The following is an 18,007-nucleotide window of genomic DNA, read 5'->3' as shown; positions in this document are numbered from 1 at the left end:
CAAACACGAAAATTTATAAGTTCCGAGAGATATGTCGACGAGGAACAAGAACGTGCTCTCGTTTACTGTGCTTGGGCCAGTAAACTCTCATCAAAGTCCAAGGTCCGGTTCTACCTCTGTAAGATTAAGTCGGTTATTTACTGTTTATATATCTTTTTCTAATGTCCATTTACCAATATAGATTAACTTTAGTTTCGGTTTAATTTACTCCTTTTCCTTTTTTAATTTTTAGAACTTAGATAAAAAATAAGTTAAAAAACAAGATTAAAAATAATCTACAATTACTGATACAAACAGACATTCTTAGGATTACAAAAAAATAAAAAAATAGTAAATTATTGTTACGTTGCACTGATGGAATCGGACCTTATTCTGAACAAAACACTCGAAACACGAGCCCCACGATAAAATTTGCGCGCAATGGCGAAGTATATCGCAGTTTTCAAAGTACAAGGCTGAAAACGTGCATTTCCGATTTCTGCCAGGTGGCTGACGAATCTACGTCTAACGATATCATCAACAGAAATCGTCGGATCGGAAATGATCCGTAATTGCTATTCGGTTATTATCGTCTTTCACGCTACGTTAATCTCGATCGATCATCTTCAGCGCAAGCCGGAAGAAAACGATCATTATCTTTGATTTCTGCGTGATTTTGACAAATGTATATTTGCGTAGCGAAATTCCTCCCTTCCTTCCAAAGAGAGGAAAAGGATTCCCCCAAGATACGGAATATTGCTCTCGAAGATTTTTCAACTCTTTCTCTCTCTTTTCTTCTTGCTCAAAGAGGGAGTACCAGTAATCGAGACTAGTATCGAGAGGAATAGAGAGGAAGGGTCGTGCCGATCGATGATATAGATAAAAAAGCAACGCGCTCTCGATAATATAACGCTGGATTAGAGCAGGACGTATCTTTTCCACTCGATAGAGCTCGGGGGCACTCATAGGCGGGGCCATGTGTCTAAAGAAGACGGGATCGCACATGTCCACCTCGTCCACCTCGGGTATTCATGTCGGTATTCATGGCGAGCAGCTGCCGAATGCACTTCAACGCCATTACCTGCTTTTCGCAACGCTCGCATCGCGAGGCGATTATGTCCCGATCGGTCCTGGCACGCGCCCACTTCTACCACCCTTTTTACGTATATTCTTGATAATATCGCTTTACAATGTGTCACGATCAATTAGATCTCCGCGATATTGTTCTGTGATTTTCGAAAATGTCGAAATTGTATTGAAAACGACTGTGACGTAGGACGAAATGAGGTGGAGTGAAATGCACAATTTCCTTCACGAGGCGAGTAATCTGTGTGTGAAAACGTGATTGCTGATGGTTGAGAAAATTGCCCCTCCCACTAATTTTGCATTTGGAAAATATCATTAAAATAATGGATAGAAAATCGGGAGTGAAAATTAAGCAGTTTAGCTGACAACAGAAGAGATATATAACGGCAAAACGTATTTTTTAACTTTAATTTTTTAATTAACACATAGTGATTTATTATTTTTCATGCACGTTTACTGCAGTCAAATAGTACAAAGTGACGAAAAAACGAACAAGATTAACGAATCGCTAAAAATATATAATATAAGCGATACGTCACTCACATTCGCGCGATTGCGTCAAAGCCGGTTACTGCGCGGTAATTACTTCCGGGATTTCACTATATTCTCACGCAAATGTTTCTGCCTGCCGCATACGGTACTAAATCTGAAAGCTGAAAACATGCCATTTATTAAATCGGACAATTTTTCACGAAAGTAGACCTCAAGATTTCAAATCTTGTATATGCGCCTACCTCCTCCTTTTTATCCTAAGTACGAGAGAGAGAGAGAGAGAGAGAGAATCTCTCAAAAGTATCAGATGACAGATTTTTTGATCAATTTAAAAAAATCAATCTTTTCCTTATTGAAAATGTCACGAAATATTAACAATTTTTAATTAACGGATTACAAGCGATTGAAAAAAGCGAATTTGTCGCGAATTAAATTTCAGAAAATATAAAAGCTGACGAAAAACATGTTTTGATTGATTTCAGATGAAGTATGCTTATGCATTAACATATTAGGTATTAATTATTGAACATAATATCACTGAAATTATATAAATTAAACTGTTTTATCTTGTTGATAGCGTAAAATTTTAATTTGATAAGTTATCAATTTATCAACGCAAACTGGCAGAGAAAATCGAGTATGTATATAGAAATTATTGTTATAGAATGTATACAGAAATTATGTAATTATATATAGGAGTAGAGTTCGATTGTGGAATTGCTTGATTATTCCCTAGATTACTATTGAGTTTTCTGAGAAAAAAACTGAATAATTCCGTTCGGCATCCATTCCGAATAGTTTCATAATACATGCCCTGAATAGCAGAATCGATTTTTCACATCAATTTTCCACCGTTTTTAACGGCAATGGATGTGCAAGCGAATTACTTCTGAATATTACTGCGTCATAAAATTTGTCATGAAATTTTTTTCCTTTCTTTTTTTGGATTTTTCGTCGATGTAACATATAATGTAGAAGGCGGATTTGGAGCAGTCGACTTAACGCGGTGAGCTACGCAAGCTGAGTATCGTTGGCAGCCGGCACATGGTCCGCATCATGCTTTTCGAAGCCGCAGATGGTTCCTCCTGTGCGCGATTATGGTTTTTTTTGTCGTACATGCCGCGCCCGTACAGGCGGTAAAACACGTATACTTCTCGATCATTTTTTTCATCACAAAATTGATCGGTTTACCTAAATGTCCGTTCACGTACGCGATGGTCTGTCATTTACGCGATACAAAATATAACGTGGTGGCTATTTGCGCCACTTGCTACATCACGATTCATTATTCGTCATCCGTAACTTTACCTGCTATCAATATATGTTATATCAAGAAAATAATCAATCAAGACTGAATATGAATTTATCTCTACTCCAAGTTTTCTTTCTATCAACGTTATTCTCATTTTTATTTTTAACAATACATAAATTATGACATCAATATTATTTTAGTCATTTAATAATAATATTTTTTTAATGATAAAAATCTCTCCCATGTATTTTAATGTGCCTTACAGTTGATTAAAATACGACTGATTGAACCATCGCGCATCGGTGACTTCAAAGTGACGCTAATAATAATAATACCTTCCGACTGGCAAAAACAGCATTCTTTTCTAGGTATTTCAATAATAATCACAAAGCGAAGAGTAATTGTTCGGTCGAAAGAAAAGAACCATGACTCGAACCACGACATCCAAAACTGATAAATGGGAACATTCCAATGGGACTTTAGTCTGCTACAATAACGATAGCGAGCTGTGCTATGGGCGAAAGTAAGATATTCCGGCGCGATGTAGGTAACTTGTCCATGCTTTCCATTTCAGCTATTTTTCACAATACAAATGATGCAAATGATTACATCGCAGTCTCATAAAGCAATCAAATTTCCAATTTCGTTGTTAGAGGTGTTTTCCGGAATTCCTGTGCTTTTAGGAATGTCAATTTCTCATTCGTTATTCGTTCAGATGTACTTCCAGATTTACCTTTGTGAATTTATCTGCTTTTAAAAGGGAAGTTTTAATGAGAATAATGTTAATAATTCGTTTGTAGTAACAATAATGTTGTTTCTATTTCTTATAAAAAATAATTTGAAGAAATAATTACGCCTGATTTTAAAGTAAAACAATTTTATTGATATTAGATGTACATTCACCTAATATCAAGGTGTACATTCATCGAAATTAATTTTCATATATATTTTTGCCACCTGTCAGATAATTGGCGGATATCTTCGCGAAAAAAAGACAGCGGTTTCGATTTAATCAATTCATCGATACATTTTTTCACATCTTCTGTTTGGAAATGAGAATCTGCTAGCTGATGCTGTAACGATCGGAATAAGTAATCCGACGGGGCTAGATCAGAAGAATATGCCGCATGCGGCAATATTTCCCAATTCGACGCACAGATGAATTTTTTTGTCGCTTTCGCTACATGTGGGCTCGCGTTATCATGCAAGTAATATCACTTGTCGATAAGGTCTTTTTTTCTCAATAGCGTCCCTCAGACGGATCAATTGATCTTGATAACGTTAAGCAATAATCATAAAACAATTTTTACTCAATTTTAATAGCTCGTAGTGTATACGCCTTTGTAATCCCACTAAATGCATAATAAAATTTTTTGTGTGAATACTGAGTTATTTTAAAAATAAAATTGAATTTTTAAAAAAAGATCGAAAATTAATTTGTACACCTAATCTATATACAATATCTTCTCTCGTTAAAAATAAATAAAATTTAAATTAAAAAAAAGATTTTAAAGCTTGAAATCTACTTTTGAATAGTGACTATATTTTTTTTAATTTATGTGAATTTTGACATTTTTATATATAGAAAACTACGAGCTGAAAAAAAGAGAAATTTTTCTTCTCACTTTGTGTGTCTGTTACATGCCAAAAAAAATTTGCGAAAATTTTCAATTATCTATATCGTAAAAGTTTGGAGTTTTTCTTATAAAATCGTTTTTTAAAAATATTTCTACAATTTTTTATTCTTGAGTTATTCGCGAGTTAAGTAAAAAGGAGCATTCTGACTTTGATTGCTTATAACTCATAACACATTAAAAAGCCTCGTACTTAAAAAAAAAGCAGACTCTTAAAGCTAAAACGATTGCTCTATTGAGTGATATAATTGCCAATTTAAAAAAAATAGAATACAGGTATATAAATTTAAAGAGCTAAAAATGGTATTACTGTCCTTATAACCATTGATAATGATCATAACAATAGTAATATTACATTTTTATAACTCAATTTCTATATATTTTACATTTAAAAAATTAGCATGATATTATTCGATATAGTAAAGTTTCAGCTTTAAAACAATGATTTTTAACGAAGTTATGAGCAATCAAAATCAGAATACTTTTTTTATTTAATCCGCGTTTATAAACTTATTGGTAACAAAAAGTTGTAGAAACATTTTTTAAAACGAAATAAACTTTTTAAAAAAACCTTAAGCTTTTATGTCATATAATCGAAAATTTCGCATCAAAATATATTCTGTATATAATTTAGTTAAAAATTCCATAGAATTTTTTCTCCAACCCAATATAATAGTGCAATAAGTTTTACACATTTGCACAAGTAATATCACATTTTCTAATAAATTTTTCATACTTATAAAGCTATTACCTTACATGGTACAAGTACATATATGGCAACATGATAACACTTTTTATGATTAGCACTCAATAAATTGATTTTATTTATGTGAATTGGAATAACTGTAAACTATAATGAAATTCTTGAATGAAAACTTTCCTTAAATAATCAGTAATGTGAAGTAAAAGAATCCCGCTACCATATATGGCAGGAGATCAAATCATTCAAATCTAATGATGACAGCCTTACCGTTAACAATATTCAAATAATATCTCCGGAAGATTCGACAGACATAGTTTTCACTTATACTGCCTATTAAATATATCTATTGTCACCATTTAACTGGCGTATTTTTTATTACATTCTACATATTTTTAACAATAATCTCGACGATGTATTTTTCTTACGAAATAATAATTGCGATCTCTTACGGATCTTCATAAATTCTTAACAATCGGTCAGCAAATCGTTGTGAGTAATTGATGTCTTCCATTCATCAGAATCGCTACACAAGTTGAAACACGTTATAATGGTTTTTTTTATTTCTGATGATGGTAACTAATTTTAAGTATGAAGAGGAGGATACCTGAGGATATCTGAAGATTGCTCAATCTAAGAGTCGAAACATGTAATAATATACTCAGTTTTCCATTATGTATGTATTTAACTCCTATTAATAATTTTTATACGTTTGTATTTTAAAGAATCAACTCTTATTTTTTTATCGTCATATTGTTATTCAAATCTATTCACAGAAAAAGGAATGAAAACACGCAGCAAAAATTTAAAAAAATGTATACCTTTGTTAGACAGAAATTATAGTAAACACAGAAATAATACAATTTTATCGGAAAAAAGTGAGAATAGTGAGTTTTTTTTTCCCCCTGAAAAAGTAATCAAAGTGAACCTTCTTCAAAATAGTGAGTAAAGTGAGAATAATGACTCAATTATCGGCCTGTGGCAAGCCTCTTTCGAGAATTCGCCAGATCGAATGATTTTGTTCTTTTCGGATTGTTAACACCGATTTTCGTCGCTAGTCATCATTCTATAAAGAAAATCTTTTCCTTTAAAACATAAAAGCAAAGATCCAACGTCATATCACAGCATCTCTCTTTATTGTCTGCATTATTGTAAGCATATACGGAACCTACCGACACGTTTTCTGGATTAGTTCCAGCTTTTGTAACCGTACCAAAATAATTTGCTACGTTACTCCAATAGCTTGTGCGAGTTCTGATTACATTTGATATGAATTTTCATTTAATAGATCTTCTAATTCTTGATTTTCAAATTTTTTCGGCTGTTCAGAACGAACTTCATCCAACAAATAGAAATTTCCTTTGCGGAATTGTGTAAAACATACGAAACACATCTTCTGCGAAGACCGAGCATATCAAATTTGTTGCTTCGGTGGCATTTTTTTTATTTCAAACACGATATATAATTATGAAGATTTTTTCTGAAACGACATTTCATTTCGCACAAACTTCACTTATTTTTTGAAGTTATGTTAACTGTATAATTGAATGTTAATGTTCTTAGGTTGGTCTTAAATATCCCAAACAGGGTCGGAACTTAACAATTTATATTAATGTTATAGTTGATTTTAAGGCAGGGCCGAGAATAAATTTGTACATTTTTGCACACAGAAACAATATGCGTATAACAGATTTTATTTAATTGCCATAATATGTATATATAATATATACGTATATTTTTTTATCAATTCTTTCTGTATCTTTTCTTGATAATTCTGTTACATTTATATGTGCTCTATATAGTCTATATATATATATATATATATACTAAAAATTGAACTACATACAGATCTAAAAGCAACTTCATTATGGGATGTTTAAACTGGTTGCTAAAATATTAAAACTTTTTGCAGTATTGACATTACCGTTTAAGCGTTCTACATAATTATTTTGATGTTCCAACAAAATTATTTTTAGATCTATATCTTGCTTTTTTAGACACTTTAGCAAAACTTTTCTTTTTTTTATATTATACATTAAAACATCGACAATATTCATTCTGTTGTCATTCAATATATGCATTGTTTGATTATTAAGAATGAGAGTTAAAATTAATAACTCTTGTTTATCATAAATATAAATATTATTTCATATTATTAAATTATTGCACATTTCATGTGAAATTTTTTAATGAAACTGATGACTTTCATAATGAATTGCATAATGAATCTCGTTTAACATAAATTTTATTTCATTAAAATTAGCAAATACAACATACCTTTCTCAATATGTTATGTAAATGCGTTTATATACTCATTATAAAATCTGAATTTCTGGAAAAGAGCGATGAATTCCTAGAAGATACTTTCGACTAAAATGGTACATGAAGAAGAGTTTCATATTACAACTAATTCAATATTATGACAGTTGTTGCGACGCGGCGACGTGTGATCGTGTATCGTCATGAAGCAACATAACGCCATGTATATATTTATATGTATTTATGTATATGTATTTACTAATCGTCTCATGTACCATTTTTCACTGCATTTTCTGATGTCTTACACAACATTTCTATATCTTTTATTTTACCCCTTTTATTTTACTTGAGGAAAAGTTGAGAATAATCACCAACATAGACCACCAACAGCCATTCCACTCTTTCTTAGGTGAAAAGTTCGCTTTGTTATGCTATTTCTTCAGCAAGCCATTGAGCGAGTCGGCAATTGTTGTAGAATCCATTTTTCGTCACACGCACAATCTCTAAAAAAAAAGAATCCCTTTTGTCTTGTACGAGAAGTCGATAAAAGAATTGTAAACTTTCAATCGACACGTTGTATTTCTTTGCTATATTTTTTTAGTTTATGGAGAGCCCATTTATCTAACTTTTCCATTTTCTCAATGACTCGTGATGAGAAACGGTTGAGTAATGCACGTTTAGTTTTTCTATGATATATCATACAGTTTGGCATGTATCGGCTATTCCGCTGAAGTCTACGACTCATCGCTGTCAATAACTTCTTGGGACTGATTCGCTTTCAAGGCTCATATCTTTCGATCGAAATTTTTCAAACCAACACAATTTTTCGAACCAACACTCGTTCGTTAACTGTCTTTTGCGAACCGCATTGATGTTGCATATTTAATATGATAGAATTAGATAAGTGCTGTGTTGTGTATGATATGACAGTAGGACCAATAAAAAAATCGAATCTAAATATGACTAATAAAAAATCAACAAAAGGTCAATTTTTTAAATACAAGCATCATTACTTTGCATCTTTGAGAATAGACAACGCCTTATCTATTTCTATAATCATAATATATTTGACCATAATATCGTATTCAAGTTGAACTTAATGTAGGAAAAATTACATTTTTTTGATAGATTTTTATTGTTTCTCTCTGCCTCCTCTCTCTCTCTCTCTCTCTCGCGCGCGTACGCGCGCTCACTTTCTTTCTAAAAAAAGAATCAAAACCATGCAAAACTATATATTGTAATACTATTATAATACGATGATAAAGCGACAGCAAGCGATCGAATCGAAAGGAGCGCACTTTACGTTGAAAAGCGAATCCAGCCGCGGCCCAACAGCCGTCCCATCCTGCCTGTCATCAGGCCTGGTGGGCCCGGTGGGGCCTGGTGGGGTTCGCTAGATCCCGAAGTCTTCACCCGAGATAAAACACATTATAAACGGCCGCCCGGACGGGTATCTGGTTTCAGGGAAGCAGTGGCACGTGCGCCAGAGTTCGGGCCCAGGTGGTGTCGCCCGCGCTGCCGAGGAAACGCAAGAAGGAGAGGTCAACGATAGGGGATGCTACGAGGCGAGCGAGATATCGGTCGAGGAGATTAGCTTGATGGTAGCGAGGAGCAAAGTTCCCTTCGACGACAGCGTGATCGCCAGTGGCTACTGTCATTCGCCGCCTTGTCTCTGTCATCGTCATTATCGTAGTTATCGTCATTCATTATCGCGTCAACGATACCACCATCGAAGGGACATCGATGACGTGGGTAGCGGCGGCGATTGCAACGATAGCAGCGAAGACGATAGCGGCGATGACGAGGCCGTCGAGAACGACAAGAATGACGACGGTGATGATGACGGTAACGACGAAGAGGAGGAGAACGACAAGATGTGCCTCGACCGTCTCCATCCTCGTCTTCATCAATTCTATGATCGGCGATCTCGCGGAAGCGGCGACGTTGACGCCGAAGTCGAGGTCCATCGAACCGAGACGACTACCGTCCATCCTCTCGCACGAACCTCGCCTATCGCGACCACCGCCGTCGCTAACCCCTCTGTCGTCACTGCCATGGCGAGAGGATGCAAAATTCCGTCTTACCTCACGACTATACTACTTCTTTCCTACATTCTCTTCGGTATAGCAGGTTGGTATCAGCACCCATTGTACTCGACTCGTACTGTATCGTTTAGCAGCGTTTAAAGGAACGAATTAAATTTTTACAGAGTATCCTTAAATTGTGTTTATACTATTCCTTATTTGCATTTATAAGCCACGTTACAATTTGGCGGTCGCTATATTATTGGGAACAACGAACAAGAGAAGAAAGAGAAACGCCCATGGAAATAGCGTGTACTTAAGGAGGATAAATTATCGTTTCGTATTACACGGTGAATCAGTCGCCCGTGTTGCGTTCTTCACCACTTGTTACGCTCGTTGCGCCACAATCTTACAATCTGTCGTTTCTCTCTCTCTCTCTCTCTCTCTCTCTCTCTCCTTTTTTTTTCTTTTTTTTCGTTATTTACGGAGAAGGCAGACAAAAGTGCTGCCGTACAGAATATTTCCATGCCGAACGGAGCCTTCGCCCTCGCGACAAAGCGCTCATTTTATGCGCGACTTATGCCAGACGATACGAGCAAATGTGTATAATGTAATAGTACTCGCGCGTCACGTTGCACCTGGTCCCGACGTAAAACCGTCGAGATAATCGACGTAGAGTATCGTTATCCAGTATTTCCCTGTTCCTCACGCCTCTCTCGCGTCGCGCTGCAATTACAAAGGCAAACTTTTGGCGTACGCCTGTCAAACACGCTTATCTGCCCCGCTCACATCTGCATTCGGTCTTTATCTCTTAATGTTACTCTTAATGGAAAGATGAAGCGACTACGACAACCAACAAATCTGAATAACAGTGATGTAGCGAAATATTTTCAATCGTAAAACTCAAAGATTACTTTTAGCTGTGAAAGGTTTACTACGGGTAAAGTCGAAATGATAAGAACGATAGAGAGAGAGAGAGAGAGAGGAGCGCACGCGAGTTTCTCGTAAGGGAAAGATAAAACGCCGCGCCTGCTCGATAAACTGGAGCGTACGGAGCGTGAAGCGTTGTTGGGGTATGGAAACAGCAGATTGTAAAATTACAACAGGTGACGGACAGCAGCCACGCGCGGGACAGATGCAACCATCGCCGCCTTAGCTGTACTTTGCAGCTTTGTGTACAGTCTCGCGCCTGCGAGATGCACGCGCTCTCATCCCCCTCCGCCCTCCCTCGCTTCACCTCGCCTCGCTTCGCCTCACCTCATCTCACCTCACCTCACTTCATCTCACTTCATCTCACTTCGTCTCACCTCACCTCATCTTACCTCACCTCATCTTGCCTCTCACCTCACTTCTCCTCTCCTCTCCTCTCTCATCTCTCCTCTCCTCACCTTTTCGCTAGGGTGGCCACCGTCGCTGGTGCCGCGTGCGTAGATGTTTGGAAAAAAGCGAGGGTGTGAGTAGAAGAGCGAGGAAGAAGTACGACCCTATCCATTGTGTTCAACGAACCTGGAAAAACCGAAAAATTCCTGAAGCGCCTTAGTAGCTTATCCGGTTATTCACTCGTGTACTCTCTCATCTCGATAATGGGACCAAATGCTCCTATAGGATCACCAGTCGTTAAAATTATCTCCGATATAACCGATTATTTACATGAGATGCGAAATTTGTTTATAGTAATAAGTAGTTGTTTATAGTAATAGTAATGGGAAAAATAAGAACTGCAATATAATTACTTTTAAAATGGGCTAATATAAAATTGTTAAACTTGAAATCTTCTCTGGTGAAATTAATTTATTGGCATGCGTGAAAGAAAAAGAAAAGCGATACGCATGACATGTAATGTAAAAGGATCTAATGATTGTTGTATATGTTTCATTGACAGACGCTTGCTCGTCACGTTCAACGCCAAAACCAAGGCCGCCGACGCCAACGGATCGGCCGAATATCACATTCCACATGTACACGTGTCCACCGGATTACGCAGAGTGGTATTGTTTAAATGGCGCCACGTGTTTCACCGTAAAAATTGTCGACTCTCTCTTATACAACTGTCTGTAAGTACGAGCTATCTTTTTTTGAAATATATATATATATACTATAACGCGCGCCAATACCAGTAATCGTCGACTCTGACAATCAACTCAGGTGAAAATTCCATCCGCGGATTTTCCATGAGTTGATATTTTCATTTTTGCGGGCTATGGTACGACAATCGAAATCCTGGAAAATGTCTTGCTATTTATGCGAGAACGCGTACAGGAGTATTGTGACTCCGCTCTCCATCGGACGCCTTACTGTGCGACTCGGCCATGAACAATCGTGGCGGTTCCGGACGAAAAAACCACCCAGAAGGAAAGACGGCACCATTCGCGTTGTATATCCGTTAATCTGTGACTACTCGACCTCGGCACGTACGCTGAAATTCCTGTCGATTCCTTCGTGTTTAGCTGGCATTTTTCCCAAACTGCCAGCATTTTTTTACTAACTTTCTATCCACGTTTTCTCTTGATTTTTTTTTCTCCTTTCCACGAATACGAAAATTATCGTTTAATAACGATTCGATGCATTTGCAAGATTAATGCTGGAAGCATAAGCATCGAGCGAAGTGAATTTAAATATCGCGAGAGGGAAAAAAAAGATCTATTGAATAATCGGATTAACATCGGAATAGCATCGAGGAGTGCAGAGCACATCGTGCTCACTCAACCTTACTATTTCCCACGGTGTTTGCTTTGTCGACCGCGATCTGCCGTTTGAATCGAATCGTTCGTCTCTCATCTCGCGCTTGTCGCGTTCAATTTGAATTAATCTAACAGTCACATTTTCTCGTGAATTTTAAAGTACCGGATTTTGTCAAATGCAATCTAGATAATCCCAATAAAAGAAGCCCGTAACCCACGAACGATGACATTAATGAGGGATTGTGATATAACAATTGTTTAGATTCATATAACACTCGCGAATACTCAATAAGAACTTCTACACGATGTTAAGTAATTACAATTGACTTACAAGTATGACTGAAAATTGAATAAAAGCAAAAAGAAACTTATATTGCGAGAGATATTGGTTGACAAAATCGAAATTGAGAACAAGAGAGTTAATTATCTTCGTTATCTTTCGTTTTAAACTTCGTCACATACACAAAGTTAATATTGCAATGTGTTACTTAATGTTAGAAAAAAATTGTGCAGATTAATTGTATTTATCGCATTTGGGATAAGTTTAATAATGCAACAAAATAAAATTTAGTTTGGCACATTATGTTTTATTGTTATTATAAGGATGATATCGTAAACAAACTAAAAGAAATATGCGATGTATAGTTGAGTATAGAGATGCTGTAAACTGAATAATAAACATTTAGCTGCATTGATTTTGGTTTAAAGCGCATTTTTTCGCAAAAAATTTCTCTGTCGACAACGTTCTGGAAAAATTAATAATTATACCAAGATAGTAATGGAAAATAATGTACATCAAATAATTTGAAACTAAATATGTGAAAGGATATATTTTAAATATTATAGAAAAATTTGATCGTTTAACGGGTGAATAATATTAAAATTAAAAAGTGATTAGAATTATATTATAGAAGTTTTTAAATATGTCCATTATTCGGGATATAATTATATTTATTACTTAAAGCATAATCTTAAATATAACACTGATATAAATATTCATAATTTTCTATTAATTTCATTCAATCAATTGTACTGTTTAGCGAAGTTATGAATGAATACTATTTAGCAAAATTGATTGTGAAAATTTTGTTAATTATCACATAATCACACGCTTGGTAAATTAATGATTCTTTTAACATCTCTATTAATGATTCTTTTAACATCTTATAATTACGTCTAATTTAGGTTTATAATTAGGTTTATAATTAAGTCCAATTAAATTTTCACTAATTGACTTTTCGATATGAATACATTTATCTGATGAATAACAGCAGCAAAACAGTTAGGACTTAAAGAGCATTCTGTGTTATCTTCCTGTTAAGATAAACGTCCTAGTGATCGAACATGTATCTATATCCGGACACTTACACAAAATTTATTATTATTAATCTCAAATGTTTTTTTAAATATAATATTATAATTTAATTGTAATTTTTAAATATAACTAAATTATAATATTATAATAAACAGAGCATTTAAGATTAATAATAATAAATTAGGGAGCTTTTGCAATACCATTTATTCAAATAAACGATCAACGCTAAGGTCAGGTTATCTTCTTCTTAACAACTACTTAATAAAAGGATAACGTGACTTTAGTGTTTATCTGGATTCACGTTATTGCAAAAACTCTCTATTATGTGTAAGTACATAGGTACATGCCCATTGGGATGTTTATCTTATTCAAATTACAAAAAGAAAAGCATACGAACCATCCATTTGTGATATTTCGATAACTTTATTAATATAGTTACCTGTAATTTTTGCTTCGCAGATGCGCCCATGGATATATCGGACAAAGATGCGAGTTTAAAGATTTAGATGGTTCCTATTTACGTAAGTAGATTTGCCGTTCTCGAAAGATTTTGTTGATAACTTTGGCAACACGTACGGAAACAGTTTTCGAAAGTACTTTGACAGTGAAATGACAATAGAGATCAAATTTTGCTGTGATCAAAAGTAAAATAATGTGTATAATACATATAAAAAAGATAAAATTAACTTAATTTATGTGAATGAAATTTGGAGTGTTCGTGGAGCGAAAATTAAATGTAAGCCCATATAACAGACAATCGACTGTTCATACATGTGACTGAAAATTTCCTACATATGTCCAGGCATTTCAAACGAAAATTTAAAAATGCGAATAAAATTCCTGGGACTATTGACGATTAAAAAAAAATAATTCATTGAGATCGTGTACCTGCGGGTACGAATTATTTTTTTTTTTTAATCTCGTCAGTAATCTCAGGTATTACACCTGCATTTTTAGATTTTGGTTCCGGACGCAGAGACGATTAAAGAAAAATAATTCGTTGAGATCGGTAGCTCAAGTTCAGCGTCCAAATGTATAAAGTTGACCGATTTTATACGTTTTCATCACAGGCAAATTTTGGCTCTAAACTGCCACCGTTATTTCCTACGTACGTGATCATGAATGGCCAATGATCTTGAATTGCCATGCATTGCCAGTTGCGTTTTAGTGGTCGAAATTCGCCCATCCCCACTCCGTCTTATGCAATGCTTCATCTTTCTGATCCCACTATAATTGTGACAATACACGATGATGATATGCATCTTGTCTGAAACAGTAAGTATGTACAGTAAGTATTACATAATTTTTAAACGGATATTTCGTATAAGAATTTTTTATTTTTACTATAATGTTATGATAAATTTGTAGGATTCTTTATTCCGGACGATTACCATATTCTGTTATGCAGTATTCTCTTTTATTTGTCCTCATTTTGACACGAAAGTCACATCGGCTTACAATCTAGAATTTTATTCTTTGATCTTTTCTGAAGAAATTACAGAAGTTGCTGAGCGTATGCTCTTGGAGAATGATACTCCTATCGAAAACAAACAGCGTATGTTAAAGGAAATGTTTCAGCAACAAAAAGAGCAGCAGAAGCATCATGAGATCTTTTGGAGCAACAAAAGTAGCAGCAAGAGCAATGGTATGTTATATTTATCTATATAAATAACATATTCGGTTATCTATGGATAACAAAAACAACCGGATACCGGATACTTCCCTAATATTTTTTTTCTTTCTCTAATATATTTTTGTTTACAACATATTTATTTTTATGTACAACAGAATGGTGATGATCGCAATGATGTAGAAAGTGGCAGTGGTCAAGATGGCAGTGATCGAGATAGTGATAGTCGTGGTGGCGGTTATCATGGTGGTTATCATGATAGAAGAGGAGTTGGCCAAATCTTGAAACGAAGACCGAAGCCGAACAACACGATTATCAAAAAATTATTAATTTTGTATGAAGTAAATATGCTGTTCTATAAGATATAATGCAATAAAAATGTTTTATAATGAAGTGAAAATATTCTGGAAGATCTTATTAATCATATCTTAGCGTCTCAGATTGTTTAAAAGTCCGAATATTTCAGCGCACAGTCACATCTGACAAGGAGAAACTCACAAGTATTTCACGGATTTTGATCAGTTTTTGCATGTTTATTCTGGAGCATCAAAAAATAATCCCTGTAAAGTAGTAAATTGCACTTCTGCGTATTTTCGAGAAAAGTATCTTTGTTAAGAATTGATAAGAAACACCGCATTTGCATGTTACTTTCAATTTATATTAGTAAGCTTTACAATTGCATGTTATATACATTTTAAATTGATAAGAAGCACACTTGCACGTTATTTCTAGTGAAAAGTTGACAGTATCACTGTACAATTCACAATCAATATGCTACTAGCCTATTGCACATAGGAGCATATATATTTCCTACATAGCGTTGCATGAATAAGACGCATTATAATTTACTTACTTTTTACATACTTTTTTCACGTTAACAACGTACTCATACAAAACAATACGTCAGCAAATCTATTTTCTGCATAGCATCGTATTACTCTAACACAACGTCTTAGTAATACATTATTCATGTTAACACTGGAATTAGCTGCTCTACGATGAAAATGAAAAAAATTTTATAAACGTAATAATTTCTTTATTCATACTTTGTTTTTAATTCCAAAATATCATCAAGTCCAAAATATTTCGTACGTTCTTTTATATATATTCAAAAGCATTTGATTGATTTTAGCAATTTAACAAAGTCACTATTATTGTTGGTGCTATTATTGTTATTAATATTATTTAAAAAAACTTATTTCAGTAGTCATTACTGCACTGCATTTATATTGCATTGTGACGAATTGTGTTTGCCTTCATTGCTATTTCGCGCAGCCAACGCGGTATAAGATGAATACATACGGAACGCGTATATAGAGACGATTTCGTTCATATCTGAGAAATAATTTTTCGGAACGTGATTTTAATACACATCGTTATTTTCAGTGTAAAATACTCTTTAATTTTCGACATATAAAAATTAAAAAATTTTTTTATTATAGTTATAAAGTACTTTTAAAGTCATTCAATTTTCATTCTGGAAAATTTTTTCAATCTTTTATAGTTTCGAAGATATTCGCTTTGAAAGAAAAAGATTGTTTTTTTTTTTTTTTTTCAAAGTAAGTTTCCACCTCTTTAAGGTGCGATAGTAGCCGATATACAAAAACACATCTCTTATTTTCTTATCTCTTATTCTTGTCCATAGAACAACATATTAAAAGCTCATTTAAATCGGAGGATCATTGTGTTTCCTTAGTGTAAAATAACACTAAATAAAAAATTTTTCCATTATATATGTATGTGTGTGTTGTACTTATAAAAATGGTCAAGTAACACGAATAAAATCATTTTCTTATTTATACGACAAATATGCGTTCAACGTATATGGAGATAATTTGCGTCCGCGCTCGATTTTAAATCCGCTGTTTAACGAGAAAATGATGCTCACTGTCAGACCTTTACGGGCATCTTTCTCCACCCCATAAGTTTTTTTAAAGAATAGAACGACACGCCTGTACTCATTTGTTATTATTTACTACTGGAGTTCCAGACGACGTCTGAAAGCGTAGGGATAAGAATAAGGAATAAATAGGAATAGTCAGAAGTCAATGTCATTTTCTAGAATACACAGCAGTGTTGCAGTCGTAGGGAGTTCTCCCTAATGGCAATTTAACAGCAAAAATCACATAGAGAAGATTTGGCTAAATTTCATAAAATGTAGGCATTTTGATAATTTGGCAAATACAATTTTTGCGTACGGCCGATCGGGCGGGTGTTCGCCATTCGGAGTTCTTCCGGGTACACGATCTCAACGAATTATTTTTTTTAATCATCAATAGTTTCAGGCATTTTATTCGCACTTTTAGATTTTTGTTTGAAACACCTGGACATACATGGAATTTTCGGTCACATGTATGTATGAGTGATCTTCAATTGTTTGTTATTTCAATGTGAACACTGTGGGCTTATATTTAATTTTCGCTCCACGAACGCTCCAAACTTCAATCATATATTAATATCATTAATTCAATTTATTGTATATTACAAATTCTAGACAAAAATATCATATTTTTTATCATATTTAACAACATTTGTAATTTGAAAACTAAAATCTTTCACGCTCTGGAACTTTCTTTTTTACCAAAATATAATTAAAGTAAATAGAATTATTAAATCGCATAGGTATTGAAGTATTGTATTTTATTTCTCTTCCGAATATATTATTTAACTAAGTAGAAATAAAAATGATTTTTTTTTTTATAGCTTCACGGCAACGAGTAATGTTGGAGACAGCCAGCATCGCCGGTGGTGCCACAATAGCAGTATTCCTCGTCGTTATCATTTGTATAGCGGCTTATATCCATTGTAAGCGAAAACAGAAGGAATTACGATCGAGGTAATCAATAGTCTATCTATTATTTATTATTTTAATTGATTATACATGATTAGTATAACAGAACTCGATCACAACGTAAACTTCTCGAAGGAATTCATAACTCTTATTGTGGTACAGAT

General features: G+C 34.4%; 2 protein-coding genes across 2 annotated transcripts in view; both read left to right on the top strand.

The window, feature by feature from the left end:
* LOC105143476 (uncharacterized) overlaps nucleotides 1-18,007 on the top strand; it is a 43,133-nt gene that overhangs the window by 20,092 nt on the left and 5,034 nt on the right. The window contains exons 2-5 of the mRNA XM_011051835.2: nucleotides 8,867-9,532; nucleotides 11,309-11,480; nucleotides 13,882-13,943; nucleotides 17,756-17,888. Of these exons, the coding sequence (XP_011050137.1) occupies nucleotides 8,867-9,532; nucleotides 11,309-11,480; nucleotides 13,882-13,943; nucleotides 17,756-17,888 (1,033 nt within the window). The remainder of the gene's footprint in view (nucleotides 1-8,866; nucleotides 9,533-11,308; nucleotides 11,481-13,881; nucleotides 13,944-17,755; nucleotides 17,889-18,007) is intronic.
* LOC105143475 (uncharacterized) lies at nucleotides 14,569-16,537 on the top strand. Its single transcript, XM_011051834.2, has 3 exons — nucleotides 14,569-14,697; nucleotides 14,791-15,067; nucleotides 15,211-16,537. The coding sequence occupies exons 1-3, from the start codon at nucleotides 14,671-14,673 to the stop codon at nucleotides 15,216-15,218; spliced, it is 312 nt and encodes a 103-aa protein (XP_011050136.1). The 5' UTR covers nucleotides 14,569-14,670; the 3' UTR covers nucleotides 15,219-16,537.

This window comes from Acromyrmex echinatior, chromosome 2 (genome assembly GCF_024713525.1).
Source record: "Acromyrmex echinatior isolate Ae372 chromosome 2, ASM2471352v2, whole genome shotgun sequence".
NCBI classification, from domain to species: domain Eukaryota; kingdom Metazoa; phylum Arthropoda; class Insecta; order Hymenoptera; family Formicidae; genus Acromyrmex; species Acromyrmex echinatior.
The sequence above is the reverse complement of the archived record's forward strand: the minus strand, read 5'-3'. Positions and strand labels throughout refer to the sequence as shown.

Bases quoted from the DNA above. Each gene is read 5' to 3' on its own strand.
- LOC105143475 (XM_011051834.2), top strand. From the start codon at position 14,671: ATGATGATATGCATCTTGTCTGAAACA. The intron at 14,698-14,790 runs GTAAGTATGTAC...ATAAATTTGTAG, and splicing joins TATGCATCTTGTCTGAAACA to GATTCTTTATTCCGGACGAT.